At 37.9% G+C, this 12,981-nt stretch overlaps 1 protein-coding gene across 4 annotated transcripts in view; it reads left to right on the top strand.

The window, feature by feature from the left end:
- Positions 1-12,981, top strand: part of FAM160A1 (family with sequence similarity 160 member A1) — a 94,528-nt gene that overhangs the window by 47,235 nt on the left and 34,312 nt on the right. For all 4 annotated transcript variants that reach the window (XM_030449583.1, XM_030449580.1, XM_030449581.1 and 1 more), the window contains 2 exons: positions 6,492-6,724; positions 8,133-8,759. In XM_030449583.1, the coding sequence (XP_030305443.1) occupies positions 6,620-6,724; positions 8,133-8,759 (732 nt within the window). In that variant the 5' untranslated portion in view covers positions 6,492-6,619. The remainder of the gene's footprint in view (positions 1-6,491; positions 6,725-8,132; positions 8,760-12,981) is intronic.

Raw genomic sequence — 12,981 nt, 5'->3', positions numbered from 1 at the left:
TGCAGTATATTTTGTGTGTACCTTCTCTATTAAGCACTGCATCTTTTGTCTGTATGTTCTGCATTACCTTGAAAGCTGCAGTCCTGCAAATTCCTGTGCTACTTTTTAAATTCAGAAGTCAAACCTTTGAAAAGAAATACTCCATTGAGAGTGGACTTCACAAGGGAACCTTTGCTAGACTGTTCTTCCAGTGTACTTTGCAGTAAAATAAATACTTCTGTTGACTGGGGAGTTCAGCCCTGTAATCATCTGTGAAAAAAAAAGTTGATGATCTACAGACTTTTGAAGTAGATATCCATAGTAAGTCCCATGACTGGGTCTCAATCTTGTCATTGATCTAAAGCTGCACAGTGCAGTTGTAGACCACTGCTTTTTAAAAAAAACCCTCAAAATGGGTGAGTTGTGCTAAAGTGTTTTGCTTTCCTCCTCCATTCTCATTCTCTTACCAGAGACTGCACAAACTTGCTAATACATACATACATACATTTATATATATGTAATTATGTGACTGTATTATTTTGCTGCTGCTGAAGGAGAGACAGGTGCTTATTAGCATGCTTGTATATGCAACACTTTACCCGATTTGCAGGAAAAAAAATACAACCAACTAACCAAGTCCACAGGGAAAGGTATTTAGTATGAAAGCATCAAAGTGTACGTAGGTGCAAATCAGTTGCCTGACTTCAAAAGCTGCTGTAGAGCTTTGTTACACAGAGAGATTACAGAGAATACAGAAAAACACTGGGGGAGGGAGTTGCTTGGCTCTTTGAACCTTGTTTTCTCATACGTGTGGTGTATATGCTGGTATTTCTTGTTGCACACTGAGTTGTTAAATACAAACCCCTGGTGGTAGGGGCAGGTACCTCATGTAGCAGAGGAGGGGTTTAGAGTCTAAAGTGTTGTCAGTACAGGCATTTGAAATAGCTCTGGAAGGAATGTGTGTCTGAGTGGACTTGGCCTTAGAATCAGAGTTACTTTGATCTTCAAGGTCTTTTCGAGCCTAAGAGTCCAACTGTTAACCTAACCCTGCCAAGTCCACCACTAAATTATGTCTCTAAGCACCTTGTAATAGGGTTAAATGAGTGATGGATAGGATATGGTTGAATCATGGAAGGATTTACTTGCTAAGAAGGTTTTGTTGCTGTGTAGCAGGGTCAAAGTACTAAACTCAGCAGTGGCTTTTGGAAGGATTTTGAGTAGACCATGGGAGAGGGGTATTTGTGCTTGTCTCGACTAGCAAATGGTGGAATAATACCTTGATAAGGATTTAGAAGAGGAAAGGCTAAATTACTGTAAAATTTTTAACCACAAACTGATTAAAATATACTGTTACTTGTATTCTTGGTGGCCCCTAAGTTCACTTCTATCCATTTCTCCATGAACTGGTATTTTATAAATGAGTTTATTTTTTCACCTTTGGACTCAGTATGTTCCAGCTTATTTGTCCTGTTTAATTGGACTTGACAAGGAATAATGTCATGTTGCAGTTATTGCAACACATTTGGCTTTGAGAAACTATCAAGAAAACCTACTAAGCCAGTAACAAAATCTGCTTACCACAAATCTAATTAATATATTCTTTCGGCTACTTCTGTAACTAGTGTATACTAACTTTAGATTGATACATATAGGATTTCTTCCAGTTCAATTACTTTCCCTTCTCAAATATTATCCTGTTTTGGGGTTCTACTCTGTGGCCGCTTAAGTTGTCTAAAGCTTTGTATGCTTTTTGAAACACTGTAGCAGCATCTGAAGTCTTTGAAGTCTACACAATCTATTAGTGTTTTGTATAACTAAGGAAATCCCAGAATCCCAAGATGCTTTCCAAACTGGAAGTGTTTGCTTCCTTAAGGGAACTGATCTGATCTTAGAAACATTATTGCACATTGCAGCCTGCTTGTTGCTGCCTTGTTACTTTTAAATTAGAGATTATTAAAAAGCCAAAGTATTTGCAGCTGTGAGAAAAATGTCTGTGTTCTGTCAATACACTTTGGATTTCTGATCTGAGAGCTGGGCTGGATGCAGCTGAGCTTAGGTCTACTCAGCTTGGTGATTGCTGCAGGCAAGTTGTTTTCAGCTAGTAATTTAAACTTGATATTTCTGTTCTTCATCTGATGCTTTGAACAGTTTGTTTATGATGACTTTGTGCAGCAGGAGGGAACACTCAGAATGATTGATTGAACTTTACTAAGATGTTACTGTGTGTCACCAATGGATGAATGATCTTTTTTGTAGTTCTTTGTTACTAGGGATGTATGGCTCTAGTGGCTTTAATCTTGTGATTGTATGTATGTGCGATATAATGTTATGTGCAGTTTTTATTTAGAACTTACAAATGCTGGAGATGAATTTTGTTTTATGGTGTTTGTTAGTCTCATACTCTCAAGGATCTTTTTCAAGCAGTGGTGTAGTATTTGTGTGTGTAACAAATACAGTAATTGGACCAGGTGTCTCAGGGGAACCTTCCTAAATGTTTTCCTATGGTTGATAGATATTTCTTAGAGTTGGCAACACTGAAAGGCCTTGCTGCTCTGATCTAGTGTCATCTTAACTCTGAAAAAGATCTGATTTGAATCAAGTTGCTATCAGTTGTTAATGTCCTGTGTGTCTGAGAACTCCCAGTGCTGTAATTTGAGTGTGCACAAATTAGGATTTGGAAATGACAGGAAGCTCTTCAATATATTAAATAAAATATTAAATATTCAATATATTAAATAAATAAGCCTTGGGGGGGACATCAGGCAGGAGATGAGACACACCAGCTTGGCTTGGAGTCCTCTTGCACAGAGGCTGTATCTGTGCTTTATAAATGGTGGCTAGACTTAGGAAAGGGTGTAGGAAAGGGTGTCTATACTACAAGTGCAGATTGTATCAGTCATCTGCTTGGGCAGTAAGCAGTTAACAGAGACAGGACTTGAGTGTTCAGTAATGTAGTGGTAGTCAGGAATTCTTACATAAATATCCAAAACTAACTAGCACTTTTGTAGAAAGTGAGTTTTGCTGTTGCACACAGAGTGCCTCTGACACTGCATCTCTTGATGTCTTGCTGTGTTTTCAATGTGTTCTGAGAGATGAAACACTTCTGTTCACTTCAGGCCTTCTCATAGGTATATAAAAGTAAGGTAATATTTTATGAGTAACCACCAAAGCACCAGTATGGAACTTAAACACCCCACAGAAAAAGTGTATTTAAAGAGCTAGAAGAAAGGAGTAGTTTTTTTAAAGAAGGGCCTGATAAGGAGGGAATGAGCACTCTCTTGAGGTTTGTGGAGTGGAGTCTGAGATTGGGGTAGGAAAGAGAAAATTGCAAAGGCTGTGGAGGACAGAGAATTAGAACACAATGAAGGAGAAGAGAGGGTAACAGATTAAGTAATTTTGGATTGCCTGTGTATGGTACAGGCCTTTGCATACATCTCAAGGGTTACATCACCATTTAAAAAAAAATTTTAATTTAATCATCCTTCTTTTCTTCAAGAAGGCCATAATCTTTCCTATTTACTAGTTAAATAGTAGAGGTTGATTTAAAGTTTCCTGTTCTTCTCTTGGTATCACGCTGCTGCTGGAATGTGTCATGTGATATCTAGATGTGTAAAATCAATTTCTTTTCTTTAAATTGTTAAATAACATGCAAAGTCTACATCGAAACAAGTGCTAAGTTGTAAAGTCAAGCAACCTGTAAATTCCGGAACTGAGCTTGCCTCTGCTTTGTTAATTAAGTTCTTTTGCTGCACCTTATGATACCATCTTTAATTACATGATTACATTAGGCTTTCCAGGGCTGCTTGTTTCACTTCATGCATAGGACAGATGGGCTGGAAGGGTAAATCAGTGCTGTGCAGTGAAGAACTCTTTTGCCTGGAGGAGTTTGCTGAACTTTACAGAAATTGAAAGATTTCTGTTTGAAGGAGAGGGCTGGCAGAGAGGGAACTGGCAGGAAAAGGACATGATCTGAAGGTCAGTTAAATATTCTTTCAGATTATTTGGTATGGTTTTAGGCAAACAACTGAGAGCAGGCTTTTTCTAAATGGTCTCTGAGCAGACATCTTGGTTGCTCAGTGTTTTTGGTAAATATGTTGAGCTCTCAGTGCTGCAAGCAAAAGTCACTGGAAGCTGCTGGGTATTTAACAAATGGTAATACCTGCTTAAGTCAGTAATGATAAACAGATCTGAGGTCCCTGAAGTTGAATCGACTTGCTACTTTGATCTGTTATTAGTATTATTAATTTTTACTTCTTTCCCTGTACAAGAACATCAGTAATGTAGACACAGTACTATTCATTTTTACAGGACTGGTTTGAAGTAGCAGTATACTGGTAGATAGATGCCTCCAAGTATGGGAGCATCTGAACTGAACTGCTGGGCTGGAGAGTGCTTGAAAGTGTAAGGTCAGTGTGAGCACTGAAGAGATAGACAGGTGAGAAGTGTGGTGAAGTAATATTTTATAAGGGGTTACTTCTGTTTCCAGTATTCATTGACTCTCTCAAGCTGAGTTTTGCTGGTTTTGCTCAATGCTCTCCAGTGCATCTGGTTTCAGGTGGTTTATCTGGGAGTAGCTTGTATGGAGTGCCAGCTTGGTGCAGGAAGTACTGATACCCAAACAAATAAACCCTACAGGGTTTATGTTGGCTTCTGTTCACATGAAATGTTTTATCTACACAAAGGGTGGACTAAATTGTTTTAATTATATTGCATGTGAGTGTTTACAAAACCCATGGGGAGTGCATCTTATGTGCTGTAAGAAGCAAGGATGGAGGGTGAGACCCTGGCCATGCAGCTGATGCTGTTGAATCTTGAATATATGAATATACATATATGTATATATATATAAGGTATATGTATATAGATACACATATACCCTGTATATATTAATATATATATATATGTGGGAATATATAACCATATTTTACTCTTTATTTGCATCAGAAATCTTGAAGGTTGTACCATCTGTATTTTGGACATTTTAAAAACAGAAAAAAATTGCTGTTACTTTTGAGACAAATTGTATGTTTTCCTGGGCTAACAGTTTTAAGAATATGAATAGAGCACATGTGCAATGAGCATGGATGTCCACTGTAGAGAAAAGATTTTTAGCTTTTAAGTTATATGCAGATAAGTAACTAAGCATATGGTCAAAGAATTGCTCTATGGGCTCTGGTGACTTATGCTACACAAATTTCCTTATTTGATTCACTAAGCTAGTGAATGTCCAGGGGCCCTAAAGATGACTGAAGAAAAGGAGAACATTTCAAAATGCAGCCTCTAATGAAAATAAAGAACTGCTGTGATTCACATGAGCTCCAGGAATTTACAATGCATTTTTCCTAAACTCTTTGTATGTTGCTGTTGTGGAGATTTGGGTGAGGACTGGGTGGGGAGAGTGTGTTTGAGTTGGAGTGTTTGTGTTTGGGGATATTTTTTCCCTTTTTTTTTTCCTTTTTTTTTTTCCAGTTTGGTTGGTTGGTTTGTTTTGTAGCCCAAAACGGGATTAAATTAAAAGCCTAGTTGGTTTGCAAAAAGGAGAACAAAAGTGCAAAGCTGGTGGAGGGAGAAAAAAAAAGAGGGGAACTGTCACTTAAATACTGGGGCCTGAGGGAATAATATGTTCTCTTAAGCCTCTCAAATATCTGGAAGATACCCATCTTTGTTTCATTTTAACTTTTCCCTGCAGGTGTTCAACTACTTTCATACTCATATCTAGGATATTAAATAAGGGATGAAAAGAATGCTTCAGTGTTTGGTTTTATTCTCATAGCCCTTTAATATGACATTTCAATTTATTTGATTTTGGATACATGAAGATTTTATCATTTATGTCGTTTGATTTTGATTACTTTGGTGTTGATACATACACATCCTTCGACTTGGACATATTGTTCTACAGATGTTTTCAACTGTTCATGGTATGCTTTCTGATAGAAAACTTAAAGTATTTGTAATGACATCTATTAATGTAATTTTTTTTTTTAAATAGAGAAATAACCTTTACTGTTTTTTACCTGTGTATAGCCTATACAACTTTGCTATCATAGAATCACAGAATCAGCCAGGTTGGAATGGACCTCTGGGATCATCAAGTCCAACCCTTGATCCCCTACTACCATGGTTACCAGACCATGACACTGAGTGCCACATCCAGCCTCAAGCAGCTCTGAGGAGATGCATAGTCAGAAGGCAAAAATGTCCTAATCAAAACCTGAAAATGTAGTGACATGCATTAAGTATTTACTGTGGGAGATTTTGTTATGCTTACTTATTTCACTAGCACCTTAATTCAGTCACTGGTCTCAAAAGTTTGACCATTAGAAACCATTATAATGAGGAAAAGGGTGAGAAGAAATTCCCATATAACATACTTAAAAACATGTATTTCCTCAAACTGAACTAAAAGTAAAAAGATTTTAGTATTCTCTTTAAGTGTGTTCTTTTTTGCTATACACTATAATTCGATGTGCCTAATTATATATGTGTTTTGGTTGTGTTTTTTGAAACAGATTTCTTTGGCTACCAAAGCTGAAAACACATTATCGATCTCATCATGATGCTTGAACATCTGTAGCTATCTGCAGGATTTGAAAAAGAAATCCAGCATGGCCTAGTTGCCTTGACCTCTGGAAAATTTATGATGTCCTCTGGAACCAGCATCAGCAGAAGTCGGCAGGCTCCGAGCCTGCAGGGCGTTGACCCAGAAACATGCATGATAGTGTTTAGGACACACTGGGCACAGGTAATGTTAATTAGTTTTATTGATTTGAAGTAGGCTGCCTTAATAGGAATTTGCTTCATTCTTTCTTTGGGGATAATCCTGAATTACTCAGGAAGAAGTGCCTTTCATCTAGAATGTAGTAGATGACACAGAAACATTTTTAAAACAGAAGGGTAATTGACCTTTCAAGGTTAGGCTTTACTAATCACACTTTGAACTCCACATTTGCATCTAAATGAGAAGTGGTAGGACATGGTAATCTTACCCAAGGCCTAGATCTTCTTACTGGCTTTCCTAGTGATTCTCTGGGACTTGTAACCTGTTGCAAACTTCTGTGCTGCTTCTCCTTGTGCTGGGTAGGGCCTGCCTGTCTTTCCTAAAGGATATTAGGCCCAGGGGTACAAAGCTGCATGCAGTGTTGTTTATTATTGATAGCTGTAGATTATGCACTTCAGAATATTCTTAAAATGGTTTTTATGTCATTAGGATTATCATTGCTTTTAGGCAAAGATGTTTTGCTCTAAGCAGCATATCACAAGGTCTCATTTTCTGCAGTAACATGAATAACTAATGATTTATGTAAAATTGGTTTACGTGCTACTGCTGTTTATGGCTATCTTGAGAAGCAAGCCAGACTAATGGTGGTGTTTCTGAAGAACTTCCAGGGATGGAGAAGCTATAGTTCAAGAGTCACCCTCTCTTACTCAACTCCAGTAATGCTGTCAGGGGAGCAAGCTGCTGCTCCTTTGTGATATTGTGGCAATTACCCTCCACAAAAAGGCTGAAGACTTTTTATCTTTGAAGGCTGTGACTGTTTCACAGTGACCATCATTCACTGCATGCAGAAGAGAATCTAATCCAGGGGCATGGGGTGACAACTGTTACTCAATCCTAAATCTGTGTTGAATGTAGCAAGAGTACATGGGCATTGGTGGCTATTTGGTATCATGTAAGCTGTGGCAAGGAAAGATCAGTTCTGTCTGTGGCTTCTGCCACTCCTACTTCTAAAATTATCTCATGGTATTGATATTCCTGAGCATAGTTACTCTGGCTGAGGAGCAGGCCCTTTGATTTCATCCCTCTGTGACCAAGAAACTTATTTCAAACATTGAAACTCAGTCTCTGAAGGCTAAGAGAACCTAGTTTACCATGCTTTAGAGAACACCCAAGTTTTCAGCAATAGTACAAGTGACAAATTTAGTTGCTTATTTAAAAACTTCAACAAAAGAATTCCATTTTGGCCTCGTACATGCCAAGTGTGAAACTTTAAATTTAAAATGTTAAAAACAAAAAAACAAAAACCAAACATAGAAAGAGTTTGTACTTTTTGTGCTAAGACTTTTTGATGGCTTTTTTCCTAATAGAAGGAAGTATGTGTTTTTTTAAAAATGCATTCAGATAAAACTGATCTGCCTTTTTTTCTCTGTAGGTTCTGAAAATCTTAGAAAAGCATGATCCTTTGAAAAACACTCAGGCCAAGTATGGGGCTATCTCACCTGATGAGGCCAGCACTGTACAGAATTATGTAGAGCACATGCTTTTCTTATTAATTGAGGAGCAAGTAAAGGATGCTTCAATGGGGCCTATTTTGGAGTTTGTGGTCTCAGAAAACATCATGGAGAAGCTTTTCCTTTGGAGCCTACGGCGGGAGTTCACCGATGAGACAAAAATTGAGCAACTCAAAATGTATGAAATGCTTGTGACCCAGTCCCATCAGCCCATGCTGCACCACAAGCCCATTTTGAAGCCTTTGATGATGTTGCTGAGTTCCTGCTCAGGAACAACTACTCCAACAGTGGAAACAGAGCTGGTTGTCCTTTTGAACCAGCTCTGCTCTATAATAGCCAAAGATCCCTCAATTTTAGAACTCTTTTTCCACACCAGCGAAGACCAAGGAGCTGCCAATTTCCTCATATTTTCCCTTCTGATTCCCTTCATCCATCGGGAAGGAACAGTGGGCCAACAGGCCCGTGATGCATTGCTTTTCATTATGTCCTTGTCTGCAGAAAACAGCGTTGTTGCAAACCACATAGCAGAAAACACTTATTTCTGCCCAGTAAGTTGCTCTTGTTTTGCTTCATCTTCAATGCTAAGCTGTCTCCCCTGTATTCTTCTCATCATTTTCTGTCTTTTTTTTTTTTTTATAAAGATGTGTTATAACACATTTGTTTCTGCTAACAGCTATTTCACAAGTTGTTATGCTGTGTAAGCCAGCCCTTCTACCAAATGAAGTCTTGCTTCTTGTTTCCAAGTGTCTTGTGCTTTTGGGACAGCACAACAGTTTTTGCCATGGCACAGTGAATTGAATTGGGAAACTGATGGAGATTATAGCAGGACTTTATCTGAGGGAAATTTGTCTCACTGTGAGGCCTCTGTGAGATTCTGGGAGTGAAAGGAGTGAGAAGTGGGAGCAAGGTGTTCTGAGGCTGTTTCTGGTGGTGATGGTAACTTCAGTGGGCTGTGATTGCCACACTATAATTTCACTTTAGCAGTTCAAAAAAAAAAGTGAAAATAGTGTAATTATTCTAGAAATGTACTATTTTTGCAAGGTAAAAGGGAGGCTTGCTCTGTCACAGAACTGGATATTTCTATGGCTGTCTTAGGCAAACCACCATCTTGCTATGTTGTGCTCTGCTACAAAATTTGGTTGTAGTGCTGCATTGTTAGAACTGGCAAACAATCTGTACATGAATTGCAAACCTTTGCCCTTAAACAAGTAAATAATCTAATTTAACAAACAAAGCTGCCCTACGAACAAAACTGCCTTTAGTTATAAAGCTAAAGCAGAAAGGATTTAACAACACCTGGTCCTTCATGCCTTACCACAAAAAATCAGTTTGAGATCTGCAGTGAATGGGTTCAAAACCAAATATCATACTGTAGAAAAGTTGGTCTTGTGTGCCAGTTTTGTTGACCAATTCTGTGTTCTTCAAGTGGCTTATGTTTCAGTTTAGTAACTGCCAGAAAAAAATGAAGTGGAAGGGAGCCTTATGTAGCCATTCAAGCAGAGATTTTTAAAGCAGAGACCACTAGTGCATGACAGCTGCTCCTAGCCAGTGTTTCCAATTACTCCAAGATTCCTGTCCTTTGAGCAGTGGGGCAGAGCCAGGATTGCAGGCTGGAGGAGGCCTACAAATTCTAAAACAAAACTTCTAAATGGTTTCCTGTGTCAGTTGTAAATATTGCATAAAAATTTCTCATGCTGAGAGTCTCCCTCCAGCTGACCTTGTTTAATAGATGCTGCTAAAGACTATGAACTTGCTTCTCAAACTGTTCCTGTGACAGAGAACATTATTGGATCCATGCTATACCTTCCATAATTACATCTTCCAATTAATTAAAAAAAAAAAAACCTGCCTTTTTACAATGAAGATAAAAGCCAGCTATATTAACCTTTGAACAGCAGGGAGCCATGATTGACAATCATTCTAATTAGGAAGCTGTCCTGGCTAAATGTGCTAAAATCAGACTTTTTCTGAACAGTAATGAGGCTGGCCTAAGCCTATAATAAAACTTTACTGCAATGACACAGAAGTGGCTCACTATAACAAAATATTTTTTTGAATTTGAGCATGATGAGCTGAAGGAACAGGGGTTGTTGTGGTGGAAGACTGGGTGTGTCATTGCTGGATATCTATTAAATCAGTGCAGATGTGCCCTCAGCTGCTCTGCACAGCAAGCACAGTGCTGTGCTGATAGGAGTGGCATTTGGGAGGGGCTGTGTTGATGCTGTCTCTGGTTCTGGGGCTGAGTTGGTTGGTAACACTTGGGTTTGCCTTAACCAGGCCTTAGTGCATATTATATTCATACCCTGGGATGGGGCCTGCCCATGGTCTCTGCTGCCTCATATAAGCAAGTTAGTGGCAGATCTGTGCCAGAGTGAACCTGAAGCCTTTCTTGATGGTGTTTTTGAGCTCACTTTGGTTAGCAGCTATTTAAAACTGGATTGTCCATGATATTCAAAACTGTGTGTAAACTCTGAAGAGGGAAGAAGACAAAGCTGAAATAAGATACATCACTTACAGTGTTTGTAACACAGAATATACAGACAAGCTATTGGGTAATGTTTTCTTATTTTACAGAGCCATATTTTTATCAGTTTCTACCTGAAAGTTTTCTGAATCTGATTGTGGATTTTGTCCATTCAGCATAATAATAAGAAAACAATGTTTCTAAAGAATTTTGAGCACCAAGTCCCTTCATAAAATATTGTACTTGTAAATACCTCACAGCTTAGGAAAACAAGTATTAAATCAGGAGGAGGTATGGCACCTTGAAAAGGTGAGGTTGCACAGAGGTAGAAAGGCTGTGCGTGTGGGAGTAAAGGGAATTATAAAAGAAGGAAGGAATGGGCCAGGGAGCAACTGATTCTGTATTAATAACACATTTTAATCATACAGTGTGTCAGGTTGTGAATCACATAGTCAGCGAATGTCTTCTGTGAGTCAAGAGAAAAGAGAGAAATCAAGGAGAATTGCATTCACAGAGGCTCATGACTAAATGGTGAGAAAGAAACTGCTTGAGTAAAAGCAGATGAGCATGCAGAGTTGTTTTGACAAATATTGGGAGGAGAATAAAATTGTATAGCTCTGAGTAAAAAACAAAACCAAAACAAAAAACCCCCCAAAAAACCAAACAAAAAGAAACCCTTTGAGGCAACTCATTAATGAACTCATTAATTTCTTTCCCTTTCACTTTTAAAAATTAATGTTTATCATTTTACTGATTAAAACACCATGACACAGTCGATAGTGCATTATTTTATATTCCTGTTAATAGAATGTGAACAGTTCTATTAGTAATTTAAAATGGCAATCCTGTTTATACCCTACACTTCTATGAAAATTTTCAAAAGTTTTTTTTACCTAAAGAGATGAAATTTTTTCAATGGCAAATCTCTCTTCAGTGCTTTAGATACATAATTTCACAAAGAGCCACTAGTGTTGTCATTCATAGCAAATATAAGCACTTTTTAAACTTTAGAGGTTTTAGCAGCCACATGTGTCACTTCTTACTTCAGTAAGTCAGATAAACTAATCACTTCTTCACTTCAGGTCATTGACTGAGTTCATTGTTTCTGTTATTGAGGAGTAGTATATTTTGCTTGGGGTTGGGTTCTTATGCTTAAGGACTGCATTTCCATATGAAGAAGAAACATGGATAGTACACAGCTCTGAAAGTCAGATTGCTTACTGACAGGGTGAGCATTTATGAATAGAAATAAAATTCTAAGCAGTCAATGGAAAAGCAAGTATGCATTAGCTAGCAGGTTGCAACACAGAGGGAACTCATTTCTCTTCTCTTTTTTCTTCTCTTCTCATTTTTCTTCTCTTTTTTCCTTCCTAGAGCCATCAGTAGCCTGGGTCTGAGAGACAGCCTGGGTCTGTCTCTCACACACCTGAGATGTGTGTGGTGGTCATGTATATGTAGCGCCACAGTCCTACTAAGGTCGTCTTGAATTTCTGCTCTTCTGCTGTGAGAGAGAAAAAGCAAAAAAAGATTCACACATAAGAATGTGATTGTACAAATAAAGCTTTGCTCATTTCTTATTTTTCTACCCTAACTCCAGCATTTTTATTTTTATAACTGCTTTTGTAGGTGTATAAAGATTTAGCACAGTGTGCTAAAGCAATTCATTTTCCACAGTATTCACCCACCCTCCTGCTCCCACCCACCTCAATATTTGGATTAATTATGTGCACCAGAATAAATCCACCTTCAGAATGATGTGATTTAGGAATGGAAAGCATTCAGAACGACAGCCTTTGTCTGACTGCATGGATTAGTAGCTATAATTGGTTGCACTTGCATATGATCAAAAGCTGAATCCCCTTTCATGAACTCTTGATCTTTGACCTGCAGGTTGTCAATTGTTTGTTTTCTAATAGATAAAACATTTGTGTTTCATCTGAGCTTTGACTGTTCTGCCCTGTAGATGTCAAAGTAGCTCTCTGTAGAAAGAGGAAAAATTCCTAGAAGAGTCTAAATGAAAACTAGAAATATTTTCATCATGCTGAGTGTTAATGAATCCATTAATATGAGAATCATTCTAAGAATTATCCTAAAATTGTAAAAAATCATGTCAGAAGGATGAGAGTTGTAAATAATATTTAGGCAATTCCCATCTTCAGATAACTTTAATTATTAAAAAACTTGGTCTGAAACTACCAATATTCTAAATATATTCTGTAAAAATTAAAAAACCTTTTTGGAACTACACTTTTAAATTTTGAACTAAAATTACAATCTTGTGCTTCAGTGATATATTCTACATAAAT

Source organism: Calypte anna, chromosome 4A (assembly GCF_003957555.1).
Source record: "Calypte anna isolate BGI_N300 chromosome 4A, bCalAnn1_v1.p, whole genome shotgun sequence".
NCBI classification, from domain to species: Eukaryota; Metazoa; Chordata; class Aves; order Apodiformes; family Trochilidae; genus Calypte; species Calypte anna.
Note: the sequence above shows the minus strand (reverse complement) of the source record. Positions and strands in the feature narration are given on the sequence as shown.